This window comes from Aptenodytes forsteri, unplaced genomic scaffold (assembly GCF_000699145.1).
Source record: "Aptenodytes forsteri isolate BGI_AS27 unplaced genomic scaffold, ASM69914v1 Scaffold94, whole genome shotgun sequence".
Lineage (NCBI taxonomy): Eukaryota > Metazoa > Chordata > Aves > Sphenisciformes > Spheniscidae > Aptenodytes > Aptenodytes forsteri.
The window spans coordinates 9,876,723-9,895,688 of record NW_008795017.1 but is presented as its reverse complement, the minus strand read 5'-3'; the positions used below and the strand labels follow the sequence as shown (position 1 = coordinate 9,895,688).

At 38.1% G+C, this 18,966-nt stretch overlaps 1 protein-coding gene across 1 annotated transcript in view; it reads right to left on the bottom strand.

Annotated features, from left to right (window-relative positions):
- Window positions 1-432: 432 nt before the first annotated feature.
- Window positions 433-18,966, bottom strand: part of SH3YL1 (SH3 and SYLF domain containing 1) — a 45,871-nt gene continuing 27,337 nt past the window's right edge. The window contains exon 10 of the mRNA XM_009275632.1: window positions 433-1,022. Coding sequence (XP_009273907.1) covers window positions 823-1,022 — 200 coding nt within the window. The 3' untranslated portion in view covers window positions 433-822. The remainder of the gene's footprint in view (window positions 1,023-18,966) is intronic.

The window sequence follows — 18,966 nt, the reverse complement described above, 5'->3', positions numbered from 1 at the left end:
AGAAGCAGGAAGAGTTGTGCAAGCTTACTTGTGAACCAGGCAGAGATTTCTCTATCTTGCTTTCCATCTGTGGAACAAGTTCCTACAGGAATCAAGGGACATCATAAGCCTATATATTTTCTGGGAGGGACTATTCATGCATTTTATTAAACAAACGTTGAGAAGTGCTTAAATTCTTCAAAGATGAGGGCAATATAAGACAAGCTATCGAAGAAGCTGAACTGCTTAACTGTTAGAGAGTTGTTTAAAAAAAGGTCTTTGTATGCATAACAAGGACAAAGATTGGGGACCAGACCTAAAGTAGTTACTAAGAAAAAACTACAATGCCTAAAGTGATTTTTAAAACCAAGTAGAAAAGTAATTTCTTCTGCCATACCTGAGAAAAAATATCTGTGTTTAGTAAAAGTAAACAACTCCAACTCAGAGACGGTTTAAAGCAAATTTGAGAGCATTTATTAGAGACCATAAATTACAATTTAATAGAAATCAGTAATTTTTCAGCATGTCTAGTTTTAAATTGTTTGTAATTTTTTCCTCATGTAAAAAATAAATCCATATAGCAAGACAGAATTGAAACTAGACACAAATTGGAGTACTTTTTATATGGCAACTTGCTCAAAAATAAAACTTCACCATAAATTGACTATCACCTACTGTTTGTTTAACAAATAAGTCTAGGGGAAAGTTAAAGTCATTTAATGCATTTCAATTTTGTGTTAGAATAGCCTTGATCAAGAATTTCATTTTAATAAAATCTGAAAAGTTAAAATATATTTTTCAGTGTAAATATATTACTGCTTCAACATTTTCTTCTATACAAATTTAGTTGTTACTTATGGCAACATAATTGGCTGGAAAGATGCCAGTTTGTCCTCCTATTCTTCCTTCCCACCAATCAAACTGGGAATCTGTTTTGGTTGTGACTGTGATTTTGTCTCCAGCTTTGAAAGTCAAGTCACCTGGCTGTTGTCCTTCAAATGAATAAAGTGCTGTCACTTCTACTGGACTGCTCAAAGAGTTACCTGAAGTGAAAGAAATTAAATAAAAAGGAAATTACTAAACTGCAATACAGTAAGTCCTTAAATACAATATTCTTAAATGACAGTAGAAAACAGTGACAAAGACACCAAAATAATTTATCTGAGCATATAAACCACTGACAGAAAACGCCTTCATTTCCACTACATTCTTAGGTAAGTGAAATTTGGATTCTAGCCTACTGCCATAGTCTATTTAATAAATAAAGTAGTACTTTACACAAAATAAAGATCAGCAACTTTTTTTATATGCCTTATGCGGTCAAACAGCGACAGTGGGAACAAAAGCGGTGCATTGAAGAAAGTGCGAGTGCTTCCTGAAAGATTGCTGAACAGAACAACTTTCAGGTTTTAGTTTTGGTATGTATTCTTTGTGACAGTTTCTTCATAGAAATTACAAAAACTAAAGCAGGGATTTTGATTTTTTAACAATATTCAGAATATAGGATGGTAAAATACGAAATAACCGCAGCATTTCTCTTCTCTTTCCATAGGGTTTGCAGTGTCTAGGATTTTGGTGTATCTCACACATTGAACAAAACACACAAAAAGTGCTAGCGGAAAGAACGGATTATGGTTTGACATACTGGAAGCGACCTGGCTCGCATAGTGGTATTTTAGACCACATATACAAATAGCTTTTATTCTCTTTCCACCAGGCTCCTACATAACTATTTCAGTCCTTAACTGGGGTTGGAATCGTGTCATGAGTCTTCTGACCTAGAGTTAAAATCACCCAAAGTCTTGGATACCATTATCCAGCCTCCACTCCTGCTGACACTTTTTTAGCCCATATCTCAATGTTTATTACTATTGAACTTTCAATCTATGTGAATATCTTCAATTTGCTAAAAATCATGTTTGCTCTCAATTCCTTTAACTGTCTGAACTATACAAGGTAGTTGCATTTGTTTAATGTTGATTAGAAAACAGTTAAGTTTCTCGCATGAATGCATCTAAAAGTGAAAAATGGAAGGAGCAATGGAAGACTACAAGACTAGTCTTACACAAACTACTGAGTATACTGAAATTGGCTCAGTAAAAGTAGGAAGAAAAACGAAGGGACAGTAGACACAAATTAAAGCATGAAAAGGTGGAACAAAAGAAGTGCGTGTGAGATATTAAAGTGTAGGAGTGCATTTGATGCACCACAATCATGCCTCCAATCATTGTTTGCTCTGTCATATGAACAAGATTGTTTTGTCTTTCCCTTCCCACTCTTTGCTCCTGTGCATATGTATCTTTCCAAACATGCAGAAACCTCAAAGCACTACAGCTGATTATGAACACTGATTTCTGAGTCCTTGCCCCATTTGCTACCTGCTGTCATTTAAAAGCATTTTCCAGCTTTATTCCCGTCAGCTATTTCATAAAAATTCCTACTTAATTTTCCCTAGCAGCTCTTTCCCATACTATCGTTTCATTTTATTTCTCTCAAAGATTCTAATCTCTGTGCTTTACTTCTGTACTTTTGTAGCATAAAACAGATAAAATGCATACTTACTGCCTCCAGATTGCAGCATCCCATGCCTCATATTTATATGGATCATCCTACCAAATAACTATCTGAAATGAATGTGCTGTTATGAAATCTACCACATATAAGGGGGAGCTATTTCATGTTCTCATTTCCCGATTTCAGTTTTGCATAAAAGGGTTTTAAATAAAATTGTTATAGTCAACAAGAAGATTGCTGAATGCATATATTGAAACCACATTTGCAGCTCACACAAGATGGTGCTACAGTGCTACATACAGCATATGATACAGAAATCATTGAGATTTATGAGTATGCACACTGGAATAAAAACAAATTACACTGTGGAAAATCCTTAATTAATGGTATCTGAATACACACAGCACAATTCTACAAACACAGTGGTCAAAACAGAAATATAGACAATTTGGCTGAAGATCAATTAGTGCCGCAGCCAGCATACATATTCAATGCTCTAGCACCCATGGATATGGCATATGCTGGATAACAAACTGCTCTGACCACAATATCCTTTCATTTCTATTCATCTTTACATACCATAATGATTTGAACTTTTTGCTAAGGACTACTGCTATGGATTAAGGACTTGATGAGGTATAAACTAGAGTGAATTTACAGCCTCTTGGGTGCGCTGCTGTACCAGCCCCAGAGTGAATGAAGGAGCGGTAAAACTATCTTTAATTACAGCACATTTACCACAGAATGAAAGCACTCTCTAGAAAGTTGCTACAGAACAGATACACTGGCTACATTTATATTAATCTGTTGAAGAATGCCAGAGCCCTTCTTTGACTTTGAGGCCAACTGGCATAGACTGGCCACATACATCCTAGTAAACGCTCACCATCCAGAGAGGAAAGCCACATCCAAACTACCTACTGGTTTCTATACCAGAGTAACTCCTAAACCACATCTATTAATTATCTGGGAAAGTGCTAGGTGAAAATAACGGCAAGGAACTTTCTAACAACACAACCACATAGGTAACTGAGTTACAGTGCTTGGGCCAATGCCTTCACACTGTTTAACTGACTAGTAGATGTAGCCACTAGTTTCACATTCTAATGTGAACCTATAAAATAATTGTAAACGCATAGCCTTATTTGAAAACTGCTTTTTAGAGAAGAACAGGCATTTACATCATTTTGGGTTCAGTTTATTAAGCTTTCAAAAACTAAATCCAAGTTGGAAGACAGAGTAGTACAGTCCAGCTGTAGGTCCCAAATTTAATTTAATGGCATAGATGTATAACCCATAGCCACTGAATGTCTGATGCTGAAGAACTTGCAGAAGAATTAGATAAAAATTGCAAAGTGCTGCTTTTGACCATTGAGACAGCAATAAAATTGAAGTAAGTTTTACGTGCTTGAGGTTAGTGGTGAGATTGCTAAACATCCACTTTGCAAAATTCACTAATTGTCAGCAATTAGAGAGCTAGCAGGATCTTTGTGGGTCATGTGTGCACCTAGATGGCAGAAACTATAAGTGAACTAACACAAACTGTTACTGCTGGTTTGGGGCTCATCCAAACCATATTAAGAAGCTTGCAAAAAAGGAGCCCTGTGACTCAATTGTTACTGCAAATGAGCCATGTGACCAAGGGTACTGATGACTGACAGTGTAATCCTATTGTTGATTGTCCATATATTATGCACTTTCTGTTAAATCTCTGCTTTGGTAAATGGGCTGTGGGTCTGGTTCCTTTTGAAGTTGAAAGGCTATAACATTGCTTCTATTGGGATGCAACATACCACACGAAAATGTGATTGTCTAGGTAGATATATTTTTCCTTGAAACTGAATAGTCTCTCTACCTTACTCAAATATTTTGTGCAACCTTTAGAATGCATGGCTACAGTTTTTGCTATTTAAAAATCAATGTGAATGAGCAACACATTCAACATACTAACTTCTACTTTCTCTGTTTTTTTGTAAAGAAGTAGAGAGAAGTGACTGGAACAGCCACACAAAATGTTAAAGTCAGATGAATCTCCAGCATCAGAGATGACAGAAGTTGTACAGTGCTGGCATAAAAGCTCCACCAAAAAGTGTCAGCTTACAGAAAAGCTGCAATAGAATTCTCATTGGTTAAATGGAGACCCAGAAAACTAAGCAACCATATGAACCCTGTTTGTGCAGCAGAAATTAGAGAAAACCAACAAACAGACTAAATGATGGAAAACAACTAATGGATCTAGGCAGATGCAAACATCTATGCTTTTAAAAACAAATATATCAAGTATCAAAAAGGTTTATCATCGCTAGTACAGTGTTCAGAGGCATTGAAAGCCTTGGTTATTACTCGTAGGTTTAGGATGAGAGCTGTAGCTAACATTGAACAGACAGAAATCTTAGTTCGTTACCTGTTATGGGACATTGGACTTCTGTTTGGAAAGGATTAGTACAGAGTTTATAATTAGAATTCAGGAAAGAATCCAAAGTAGGCTGAAGAACTAGGTTAATTACTGGGTCTTGCAAATCTCTGAGTGAAAAATGAGAGTTGGTGCCAGCAACAATGAAGAGTTCATAGGAGATTTTAATGGCCACCCTTAGCAAATGGCCTGGACAACATGACCCACTAAGATATGATTGTGAGCGTGAACAGTGTGTGTGTATACATATATTGATTGTCTGAAGGATGTTTGTTCCAAATTATCATATTAGAAAGGAAGACTTATCAGGCTGCGACTGGAGATGTTAAAGAGGAAGACAACCATTAGCTTGATTCAACAGCTTTACATGAGCCAGCAACATGCTGTTGCAGCAAAAAAGGCGGAAGGTATCTTGGGCTGCATTAGGTAAAGTACTGCCAGCACGTCAAGGGAGGTGATCCTTCCCTCTACTCAGCACTGGTGAGGCCACACCTGGCGTGCTGGGTCCAGTTCTGAGCTCCTCAGTACAAGAGAGACATGGCCACGCTGGAGAGAGTCCAGCAAAGGGCCACAGGGATGATGAAGGGACAGGAGCATCTCTCCTCTGAGGATAGGCTGAGAGAGCTGGCGCTCTTCAGCCTAGGGAAGAGAAGGCTCAGGGGTGATCTCATCAATGTCTATAAATACTTGAAGGGAGGGTGGAAAGAGGATGGAGCCAGGCTCTTTTCAGTGGTGCCCAGTGACAGGACCACAGGAGGTCCTCTGAACATCAGGAAACACTTTTTTACTGTGAGGGTGACTGAACACTGGCACATGTTGCCCAGAGAGGTGGTAGAGTTTCTGTCCTTGGAGGTATTCACAAGGTGTCTGGACACAGTCCTGGGCAACTGGCTCTCAGTGGCCCTGCATGAGCAGGGGGGTTGGACCAGATGACCTCTAGAGGTCCTTTCCAACCTCAAACATTCTGTAATTCGGTGAAAAACTTCAAAGAGACTTTTGAAACAAAGTTACCTTTAAATATAAAAGCAGCATGAAAATTTGTAATGGGTGGTGGGGAGAGAGTCTGGACTGCAAAGAGCAGTAATCAAAACCCAAGTTGACACAAATAGAAGTCACCTTGCCAGCACTCTGTCTAAGCCAGACAGAGCAGCCTCCCTGTCAAACACCATGACTAGCCTGCGCTCAGCTAGGGGAGTGACAGCATGCAGTGCACCTACTAGGGACTCACATCTCTGTGCATATGCGACCTTGTGGTGGGGCTTCTTCCCAACATATGGATCAGTGGGTTGTTGGGAGCTGCATGAGCACACATAGAGCTGGAGTACCCACATCTCCAACAAGAGGTTTGTGCAAGTAGGAGAACCTGCACTGCCAGAATAGACTGTGTGTGCTCATAACCCATACTACCTGTGAGAGGGGATGTGCATGAATGTGAAGCTTTGTACATGTAACACTTGATATGCATGCATGCCTGTAAGTGCAACTGAAACTTTGGAGGTTGTGTTTAGAAACTTCAGCTGTTTATTAACATTTTGTAGTTGTCTAATATTGTGGTGTATTTGCTGTAATGTATTGATCCTGAATGTATACTTCACAGATTACCAGTGAATTATCTGTCATTAGTGAATTAATAAAGCGCTTTGATCCTGATTTTGGTTTAAGCTATAGGAACTGAGCAGTCTTTCCCTGTGACAGTTCTTGCAAAAGTGTCAAGATTAGGGTTCAGGCTGAATGGCTCATGGCCATTGCTGAGCTTTAACTAGTAATTATAATGAAAGAACTCATTTAACTGCTGGTCTAGTAAGGAGGGCAAGTATGTGTTGTGATGATAAAGCTAGGCCAAGAGCAGGAATTCAAATATGTAATAAAAAGCTAAGCTCACTAGCAGTCCCAAGAGAAACTAGGATGGCTGTTCTTTTTGCAAAACCAAATCAGTTTAGCCTAGAACTGATAGAGTGACTGGGCTACTGTTAGGGTTAAGACTAGGATCAGAGATTAATAAAGTAAGGGGCTGAAGAGAAAGATTCATTGGTGGACAAGCAATATCGGGAATGAGATGAGGCGTTCAATGGCAAGAGTAAGTATCTTACAGATATTTCTGGATTTGCTGTGCTCATCAACCGATAGAGCTAAGTCTGGAAACTTTTAGTGTCTCTTTTCGAGATACCACTGGATCCTTGCAGGACAGGTGAAGGATAGAATAAGAGCAACAAATGACTTACGGTTCGTTCTGACGCGGATACGAGTTCCTGCATTACAGTCAAAGTCAGCTTTAAGGGTGGGACTAGAATTTCGGTACGGAATCCAGTTAGCAACAGTTATTCAGCTTCTACACTACTTGTAATAGGGGTCTGAACAGGTCCAGTTTTTACAGTTATTGCTGCCCCTCCTCCTTCATATTTTCAGACTTGAGGTTTATTGAGCTATATTTTGGGTAGGATTTGGGTAGGAACTGCAAGCACTAAAGAGATACATTTTCTGCTGGATCCAGTGCACTGTGCATTAGAATGTGGAAGGCAAGGGGTGGGCAAAGGAAATAGCATGTAGTAAATTCTGAAGGCATCAGGGTCACTACTAATGACAGGGATAGCTTCTGAATTAGTGCTAGGGCTCAGGATAGTAGGAACTAGAGACCTAAAATTTTGACTTGAGGAATGCAGCAGCATCAGGGTACAATGATGCCTAAAGGCAGGCAGAGAAATGGCTTAAGTTTAACTTTGAAGTAGTAGGTGAACCACTAAGTTCAATTTGTAATACTCACAAGAATGGGATGAAAGCTGGATCTGGCAGGGAGTGCTTTTGGTTCTGTTTGAGCTCAAAGATACTTAAGTTGAGAGTCAGTGGAGGAATGTAAAGGAGAACGATATGGGCAAAGTGATAGGGCAGGAAATTAACTTTGAAGCAAGAACTGAATCAAGATGAGAGCAAAGGAATATTTAATTTGCAAAGGTCAGAGAGAAGGATGTTGCAACAATTGAATCATAACAGGACAAAAGCCTGGACAAAAGTGGAGACGGAAAGAAAAGGCTGCATCTTTGAAATGGCATTCATAGAACAATATGAGTCCTATAGGGACTCATATTGCTCAGAAAGAGAGAACTAAAGAAATTCAACTTGAAGATCACACGTGCTCTGCAGTGGTCAGCAACAGAGCACTGTTTCAGATTCTATTTGATCATTTTTAGCTTGAATCCATAATTCGTTAACAAAGGAGTACCAGAGCAAGGCAGGAAGAGATGGAGCTGGAATAAAAGTAGTTATGAGGTATCTGCAGAAAATGTTATCTAGCAAATGAAAAGGGACAAAGGATAACTAGCTGGAAAATCTTAACAGAAAAATGGAGGGCTTCTAAGTGACACACTGGAAATACAGATGTAAAGGCAATTACAGACATAGCCCAGCAATGGAATTCAGGGAGCACAAGTATTACCAAAGAAAACAGTATATGACAATTAATCTACCAGGTTAAGAGAAGATGGAATGCACTTTCTAATACATGGTTATAAAGGGGTCACCAGAGACTTGGAAGTACCAGTTACATTTACATCAGGGAATGGAGCAGTACCAAGGCCAACTGCCAGTCTGGCCCTGTCCCTGCTATTAAACTCCATGTCTCCAAATGAGAGTAGCTTCATTCATACTGACTACTGGGGACAGTCTCTGGCACATGCTAACTTCCAAACTACTAAGGAATCATTTGACAGCCCGCTACCTTTCCCAGATCAAAATCATACCAGGAACCTGCTAACAATAAATGGAATAAATGATAAAGTTTCAGTGCCCAAGCACATACCCTTGCAATGTTTAATTTATCAGCATAGGTAGAGCCAATGGCTTGAACTGGGTGCAAGAGAAACTGCTTTAAAGAGGGTTGAGAATAGTACTGAAGAACTCCAAACAACAAGATGAAAGAAGATTAGATAACAGCAATATGATCAACTATGGGCTTTATAAGATGAAAGAGGATGAGATGCTGCCACTGGGAAGAGATATCGCTGGATGAGATTGAGAGTGTAATGGTCAAAAAGAAGCGACAAGATAGGATGGACACCTGGGGCAAATGGAGATGGAGGGGACAAAACAATGAGAATCTTCTGCATCTGTGAAAGCTATAAAGTTCAGAGAAGATATGAGCTGAGGACGAGTAGAACCATCATATCTGTATCGGTGATATAGGTATCACTGAAAGATACCCAGTGTGGACTGGTAAGAGGGGACAGACACTAGCTAGGACCTGAAGAATAATCTAGTAATGCAAGACCTCCATACAGATGAGATCAGGAGCACGGAACTAAATAAAGCACACTGTGAGACTTAGGTTGGAGTCTGGTGTATTGCCAGACGTTAAACCACCTTTTTGGCCACTCCTCTTTTTGCTCCCATTAGTCAGCTGGGGAGGCTATTTCAAAGCCCTACTCCCCCAGTTGGTAAGAAAGCTTTCTTAACGTCCAGCTTCAAGTAATTGACTACTAGTTTACATCTATTTTTTTGTTTGTTGACATTGGCCTTTGGCTGAAACCCTTCTTTCTTGGCATTTACCTTCCTTATGCTTTTATAGTCAAAAACCATTTCTTAAACCTTCAGACTGTTACACTAAAAATAACTTAGTTACTCCATATCAGTGACTCCTTGCTCCATTCATTGTACTTACTTTTCTCCACATCTATTCAATTTTACCTAATTTTTCTTGAAAATGAGTAAACAGAATATTACCATAAGGTAAGAGGCCTGTAGGTAACTGACTTCTCACACTCTACCATTAAGCACAGAGCTGTTTAAATAGAAGGGTGACAGAACTGAAGGAACAGAGAACTCATTTTGTGGAGATCATGGATTTATTTCTGAATGTGAAAATAAAAAAATATTTGGGATGAATCAGCAGAGGAGACTGTCAGAACAGATCTTTTGATGAAGAGATAAAGTCATGAATGAAGAAATCAGCAAAGAAAAAATGGAAGGGGAAGGAGAGTAGAGAACACTGGAGGAACTGGAAGCCACAGAAAGCTGAGGTACACGAACGAGAGAAGTATTAGTGACGTAGCGGAGTCGCTCTTTTAGCTGAAGGCTGAGCTGAACCAAGGCTGCAGAATAAATGATAAAGCTAGACAACACAGAGCTAAGGGGTCAAATGCATTTAGAAGAATGATAATGAACTTACAAAAACTAACAATGAAGATGTGTTGCATTGATTTGTTTTGCATTGATTAAGAGAAATCAAAATAAAGGGGATGTGTACATAATTTAAAGAAACTTAAATTTAGAGAGCTATAGATTTTGAACATGAATGGATGTATTCCAAATCCCAGAACTCTAAACCTAGAGGCATATTAGAAATTCAACATAATACAATATTGAACACAGATGTTACTCATTAGTTTGACAATCATTAATCCAGCAAAAAATCATCGGTTCTATAAACTGTTTTAATATTAGCAGGTTTCGAAAGAAGAGAAGTCTCTGTATACAATAAAGGAACCTAGCAAACAGAAGACTAGAGGAATACAAAGTTAGGAGGGAAAAGAAAGATGTCTTTGTGATTAGTGCCTTTATCTGTTCCCTGACCATAAGAAATACCAGCACATGCAGCTATTTCAAAGAGACTAAGGAAATGAGCCTAAAACCAACCTGTTGATACTAATTTAGAAAACAGTTAAGATCAGCATTAATCAGGTTGAAGTCAAAGCACTAATTGTGTGCTGGACCCGCAATATGGAGAAAGAAATTGGACAGTGTGTTGTCTGATATAATGCTAATTCTTCAGCTCTCTTTTCTCCAAAGAATTATGAAGCTGAAACTAATAATAGTCTCAGTGATACAGCACCTTTTTCAAGAACATGAGGCAAATCCGACGTCTTGATTATATATGATAAGTCATACTGGGGAGTATCTACCTTTTACTACATCTAAACTTACCCTCTTGGTTTCCATTATATTTTACTTCTATTTCTGAACTATTATGTTAAACAGCAGCTATGAAAATAACTTATGAACATAAAGTTATGCCCTACAGAGATTTGATTTCTTAGGTGAATTGTGTCAGGGATAGTCAAAGAAGCATTGGAAGGGAACCTACAGGTACTGTGTGGAAGAAAGATGTAAGGCTTAGTGCTGGATTTTTGAGGAAACCACTAATTATTCGTACATGCCAATTTCCTGCAAGCTGTTCAGTCCTCTAATTTTAAGTATCTCATGCCTTACGTCACTACTACATTTTGTAATTGCTTTTAAGTAAGAGTTTTAAAACAAGAAGGAATACTAGTTTTAAATTCAAAATATGTGAAATAACTGTGGTTTTGATCATAATAATTCTAAGGAGTCACACTCTAGTGAGTGAGTTAGAACAAAGAAATAATTGAAGCCACATTTCGATGATATTCTGAAAGACAATCTTAGAAATAGTTCAGTTGTTTGAAAGCATGCATGTATGCACCTAAACTTGTCTCCTTAGAAACAATGGAAACTATTTCATTTATGTTATGATAACAGTCAAAAATGCACAGAATACTTCTGAAAACAAGGAAATTAGGCTACAGAAGTACATAATTGTATGTTTATTACTAGCTACATGCACATACAACAAAAAAATCCCGTTACAACTGATTTTTCCACTCAAGAGTTTAGAAAGCAATCAAAATGATGAAAACTGCAACAGAAAACAGTATTCTGTTATTGAAATAGAAAATATATGGCTTGCAATTGATGTGACTACCAGTTTGATTATTTCCTCAAATTTAAAAACCTCTTGCGTATATTATATAATTCCTTTATTAAAAAGGACTGGCTCATTTACCTGCTAGAATGTAAAGAAAGAAAAAATATTTCCAGTGATGTTATAAAATATTGAAACAACATTGCCTCAAAATATCCACTTTATGAGCACATGCAATAATAAAACCATGACAGATATAGTATCTTGTTCCATGTGACTTTTGGAAAATTGTCATCTTGGAGATTAAGACCTCATTAGGTATAGTTCACTGGATACTTACACTCTGTAATGTTTTATGGATGTAGAAGTTTAATGCAACTAATAGTCCATGCTTTGATGGTAACTGAATTCTGAGGCTTTACTATTCATAAGCAGTTCCTAACAAATTTTGTTTAGGTAATGTGAACTTCGGCTCAAAGTTGGGGCTCAGACCCACAGAGGTGATGTTGAGTTCGTGTTCACATCCAGGTTGTACAAAAGTTAAGTCAGATTACTGAATTACCTAAATTACAATGTCATGATAAGCAGAAACAAAATACCTTATAATGTTAAGATTCGCTTACTGGGCACTTATTGGGCAACATCCATTCTCAGTTCTCATTCACTATGCCTGGTGATAGGCCTAAAACAGCAGCATCTTTGGAAAGTGACAACTGGTCTGTGTTTAAAGACTTAAGATAGAGGTGAAGTAAGGAAAGTCAGAGATGGGAGGAAAGGAAGTGCCATATGAGTTATTGTACAGAGAAAAAGAGGGTAGTAAACTAAAAGATGTCATGGCATTCTTCTCTCAAGACAAGATGAAACATCAGCCAGTGGGGGGTAAAGCATTAAAGGCAGTAAAGCAGAAGCATATTGTAGTAAGTTATACCCTGGGGCTCTCTGAAGAAATTAACTTTTCAGGTCCTGTACGGCAACAAAATATTACATATGCTAATGCCTGATTAGGAAAAAAGAGTCTCCATGCAACGCTCATTCAGAAAGAAAAATAGCAGCCCAACTGTATACTAGAAATCATGAAAATAATTTCAGTTCTTGAATCACACCAGTATACAGATCAGTTCCTTTTTTCAACCTAATGTGCTTCATTTTCCATATTCTTAGATTACACCTCTCAGCCTTCAACCTAAGAAGAAAGGGTTTTATCTCAGCTTCTAGAGCAGAACAGACATATACCTACTTAAATATTTAATTTTAGTTGTTTCCGGACAAATTACAAACCAAGTGTTTGTTCAGTCTTGCAAGTGAAATCTCAAATGTCCTATCCCCATTAAACTACTAATTTCCTTAATGGCCTTTTTTATTTTGTTTTTTAAATGTAGACTCACCTCAGAAAACTCTCAGCATACACAAAACAACCACCTCAGATCTCACTGAACAGATGTTTGGGAAGGCCTAAATATGCACGGTAGATTTGACATTTTATATCTACAGGTACTAATCTGCTATAATCAGATATAAGCATAAATCTTTCTGTACAGATACTTGAAGTATGTCATATGCCACCATTGATCCAATTAATCTCCAATAACGCTCATCTGATCAAAGGTCAGGAGACATGATATTCAGCAAATCATGCTCAGAACAAATAATCTCTTGCTTTAGCTGTTGTTTTGCCGCTAACTATGGCTTGTTTTGGGTAAGTAAACAAAACCACTTGTCTTTCTCTACTTTCTGAAAAAAAGCTTCTTAAGATTCTCAAAGTATTTAAATTCAACACTGAAATCTGAAAACAATTCCTTCTTCATAACTAAGAAAATGAGGATGGACTTTTTGGGGTAACTGAGCTTCACTGACACTGCAGTAAAACAGTACCCTTTAAATGCCCACACAAATGCCTATTTGTGCTGTCAGTTACACAAACCTCTGAAGAGAAAGTGCAGGCACCAGTTACTTTGCTCTATTCTACAATCACTTACAGGCAAAGAAGCGTCCTACACCCAGAAGACCTGATGTCCGTTTTGTTACAGCAGCTATAGATTTAAGGCAATTTCAAAACATTTGAGGTACCTTGGATAATGTAATAGAATCATAGAATAGTTTGGGTTGGAAGGGACCTCTAAAGGTCATCTAGTCCAACCCCCCTGCTGTGGGCAGGGACATCTTCAACCAGATCAGTTTGCTCAGAGCCCCGTCCAACCTGACCTTGAATGTTTCCAGGGATGGGGCATCCACCACCTCTCTGGGCAACCTCTGCCAGTGCTTCACCACCCTCAGCGTAAAAAATTTCTTCCTTATATCTAGTCTAAATCTACCCCCCTTTAGTTTAAAGCCATTCCCCCTTGTCCTGTCACAACAGGCCCTGCTAAAAAGTCTGCTGCCATCTTTCTTATATATCAAGGAAGGCCTGTATCATTCCAGGAACTACACTCTTTAATACCTCTCAGTACTAAAGGTACACACCAGTCCTGAAAAGGAGTGCAAAACCAAATGTTAAGCCATCTTCCACTTCCATGGGAACTGTCTCAGCAAACCCTATTTTCTAAATTAGTTGCAAAGCTAGACGTTATGTATTACTTCAAGTAGGTACTTTGTCCAGGTTTCCAGTGTTACAAAGCCCTCCAGTTGATTTCCAGAATAACTTAATAACTATGTTCTCCATTAACAAAGAAATGGTGGCTGGAAAAAACTATTCCATGTTTAATACCTGTTGTTAAAGACAGCACAAAGCAAAGTTAGCCACAGACGTTCCGAACAAGGTACGCTACCCTCAATTTTGCTCCAGAGCCTCAACAGATAAGAAATTCATCATCAGCTGCAAATATGTATGCATGGAATGGAGGTATTATACACACTTTTATAACAGACTCACAAAACCCAGAAAAAGGCTCAAGTATTTTTGACCTCTTCCACATAAGCTGGAAATGGACCATTTCAAAGCAGCTTCCATGTCACCAACTTGTGTCACTACTGAACAGTGTCACGTCTAGCAAACAAAACTGATGGTTTCACTGGTGGTTGAAACAGACCTGACTATATTTAAAGTTTAAGTTACTGTGCAAATTAAGCTCATTCAGTATGAAACATATTTCACTGTTTTTGAGTTTCTGGCCTACTAGGGAACATGCTGGCTCATCATCTTCATCTGCTGATGGAATGCTTTCTATCTTTGTTTCGGCACACTCAGCTTTTGCATTAAAGAAGTGCCTTTTTTGTCAAGCATCTGTGGATGTATTTCATATTTAGGATATAAAAAAACCACCTCCTGCTTGCAAGAGTCAATTCTGTAACAGTACTTTTGCTGATTACTTTTTCCATTTTTCTGCCTTTTCAAAGAAACATTTAAATTTTCATTCAAACTGAAATGGTCAAATAAACTATATCAATGTCAAGGGCTTTATTATGTTCAAGACTACATTAATGCAAATAATGCCTGTGCTGAAATCATACTGCAAAAGCTGAGATGCAATGCTAAGCATAACCTTCATATTCTGAAAAGCACAGTACAGTAACAAGAACTGAGCACTGTTTTATTCAGGTCAAACTGACAATTTAGGAATGATTTGCAGATCTTTTATTACGTTGACAAGCTTTTCCATGTTTCCTCTACACATACTGAGCTAACATCTCAACCTGAGCACACTGTCTCTGCATTTTGCTTCTCAAATCTCTGTACTGTCAGATTCAAAAGTTCTGCTAATGTGTTATTGGCACATGAGCCAGTTCACTTGATACAAGTCTTAGCTTTTACCCCAGTCTGGAAAACAACCTACAGCCTCAACCCCCTCACCCCCCAAAAAAACCCCACAAACAAACAAAGAAACCCCCCAAAAACCAAATTAGTAAACCCAACTTAATTCTCTAGAGTTTCTGCCAGCTTCTAGGGTAATGTTTTGTGAAATACTGATTGAAAATTTTTTTCAACCTTGCACGGAGAAAAACTTCTCTGCACTGGCTAGAAAAAATGGTTAAAAATAATAAAATTATATGAGACAGAGGTATCTCATATGGAAACATACAAAATAATATTATTGTACAAGGCCTGATTTGAAGTAGTGTTGACAATCCTCATCACCAATGTTTTAAAACTGGACGAGGAACAGGATGACCAGGAACAGAAAGCCTGTTTTCAAGGGGAAACGAAAATGAGCTTCACAGAATAAAACTCAGACGAAAGAGGTTACTGCTACTGGACAAAGGAATAAGACAGAAAAGTATTTTAGCTAAAGAACAGGAAAACATGAGACAAAACTCATTTAATCTTGCTAAGAATAAATTTAGATGAAAAGCAGAAAAAAGTTTCAAGTCACTAAAAAAGAAAGATTCAGAGACTGCTTTCTGCAAAAAAAAGCTGGTATCTCCTAAGTATTTTAATACAAGTCCACCACTTTCATGATAACATATTTACATTATGTGAACATCTGCAACATATAGAAAACTCTTGTTAACTTTACTTGGGTTAAGGGGCTCAGGGCTGTTGAAATTTATGCTAGGATTTGTTCTTGCCACAACTACTTATTCTCATTGTTGTTATGTTACTCTACCACCAGTACAGCCATTATTAACTCTGCCTATACCATAGGCTACATGAGCTTATAACTTCAAAAGGTATTCAACAAATGTTCCCTTCCTCTGCCAAATGGTGACCCAAGCAATTGTACTTCTGCTTACAGTATCCCATGGCACAATCTTGTATCATTTGATCACAGTGTAAACTGGTAGGAGAAAGGTAGATACCCCTACTTCATCACAAAACAACTTCAGTAAGAGCTAGAAACAGCACAGACCCATGAACTAGAGCCTAAACTGATCAGTGCAAACTGCAGCTTGCACCATCCACCCTCATGAGGATGAAGCATCTTGGACTGCCACCATCACCCAACCTGTGCTCATATTACGCTTCTCAGGCTAGCACAGCCAACCTTTGCTGAATACTCATTACATCAGCCTGTGCAAAAAGTACACAGTTATTATAAAGTTCATGAAATGAAACAGCAAACACTTCTGCAGTTTTCACTTAAAATTTAAGAACAGTGTTGACAGTATTCTTCATACTTTTATGAACATGATGATGCAATGCCACGTATGCTTTTAGGTCAAGTGAAATATTGGATGTGTAGGTGCTCCTTCAAAAGAAAAAGCTTATAGTAACTACACTTGTGAAAAAAATACCCCTTAGTTCAAGTATGAGGAAATTCTGGCTTGCAGATGGGATTCAGCCACTAACTCCGATTTGTCCAATATGCAACAAACATGAAGGCAGATTTTTCCCCCAACAGTACCTCCAAACTTTCTCTGCTGCCTTATACCCAGCTGCACCGCTAATCTCATATTCTTCCTCATCCTTCTGCAGTAGTTGACAAATGGCAGAGCTGGTGGAAGGAGTAGGGAAGAGATAGTCTGAACCTTATGGCAGGGACCAATACATGAAATTGCGTACCAGAGCAAGATTTTCCTTTCTATTTTTCCTTACAGAAGAGTTTTCTATTTTCTTATTTTTTCTCTTCTTTTGACTCCTTCCTTGCTAAATAGCAAAGGATCTGCTAAGAACACAAACATGCACCTGAGAGGAAAGGGGGAAGAGGGGTACAAGTCTCACAGTGTATGCACAAATGAATACTACCTCACTTCCTTTTCACAACAGTAGAGGTTGTTTCCAGTTGAGCTTCTTAAAGAAACAAACAACTGGAAGAAGAGTATGTGAAGGTTGCCTAATATGGCAATAAAATTGTTAATGAGAAAGAGAAACCCAATGGAATATAACCAGAGAAGCCTCAATGAAATCCTTGCCAGACCTTCCCATGAACAAGTAAGAAGTTTCTTGAAACCATCTTTTTGTAGAAGTAAGAAGCATTATTATACCACTTGAAGAACAGTTATTTGTCATACTAATTTAGTTTATATTAGTGTTTGCCTTACTGATTTATTTCTGTGAGGCCTCCTATTTCTTATTCAGAAATGTGAATGACCTTCTTGGTTCATCAGCAATATCCAGCTGGCTGATCTGCACGATGTAACACTGAACTAGCACAGTCAAGGTAGATGCAGGACCTCAGGTCCCTCCATGACAGAGAACATGTCACTTTTTGGGGAACCATGGAACTTAATTTTACTGCTTATTGAAAAATATATTTAAAGTGGTTGTTCCATCAGGGTAAAAACTAATTAATTTCCAAAGAAACTAAAGTATTATCAGAGTCTTCCCTTAGCACTTAGTATAAAGTAGATGTTCAGTATCCTTCCAGGACCAGATATGTAGCATTTCCTCCCATCTCCTTCCTGCCTCTCAGCAGAGATAAGAGGAGTGGTGGGGACTGCATGGAAGACAGGATGTTCTCAAACATGCAGTTTTCAGATGTAGTGAAGTTTCTTGTCCCTGCTGTCAAGATGGATCTGTAAAGCTTCACCCTACCATTACTGCAAAATGATCTCCATTTCTTAGATCAGTGTTAGCTTTCATCTCAAATCAATCAAGCACAGGGCATTTTGCCACAGTCTGGATAGGAATCCTGTATATCTATCACTTCCTTGAGGTACTTAAAAGTACTGTTTGGCTTCTATTAGTATTAATGAAGCAGAAGCTCCCATACTCCCGAAGGCTTTTCTAGACAAATAGATAGGAAAGCAATTTAAACTTGCCTTTGTCCTACTACTTGAACAATACAGAAAGAAAATACTATCTAATACAGTACACAGCTCTGAAACAACTTTTAAAGCACATATTTCATAAATATGCTAAAACATTAAGCTGCATGCTTTACAAGGGCCTCAGACAAAAGACTTAAACCTATACCATTTAACATTTGTATGTTCACATGAACAATTTCACATTTTAACTGCTGCGAATCAGAATTATCACCTTAATGGTGCTTTACACTTAAAAAATAAGCATAGATTGCACTGAGATTTTCTGATGAGTTAAGCTCTAATTTCCTAATTTTTATTCCGAGCCATTAAAAAATGCCAGGAAAAAATATTGTTCCCCATGCCAGTATATCTGGTTCATATTTAGCATAACAGCTCTCTGCCAATGCATGCACACATCAGAAAGACCCCAATTTCATCCTAGCACGTCTGACCTCAATCTCTCTGTGCCTTGTTGCATTTTGAGTTAGCTGATTATATGCAGTAAGTTATTTGTTTCAGCATGACCACTGAACTCCTGCATGCTACATATTTTTCTCTCAGCTTGCCACAACATAAGCCATAAGCAGCTTGATTATCTGACTTACTACATTCACAATAGTAATAGTACGATCCTAGTAAAAGTGAATCAGGGATAAAAATAGTCTCAAAAATAATTTCCTGGGATTTCCTGGGTTTGGTTAGTATTAAGAAAGAGCTCATAATAGCAAGAAAATTAATACTGTGGGGGACCACCAGATGGATGTTTTATTTTTCCGTTAACTAAATA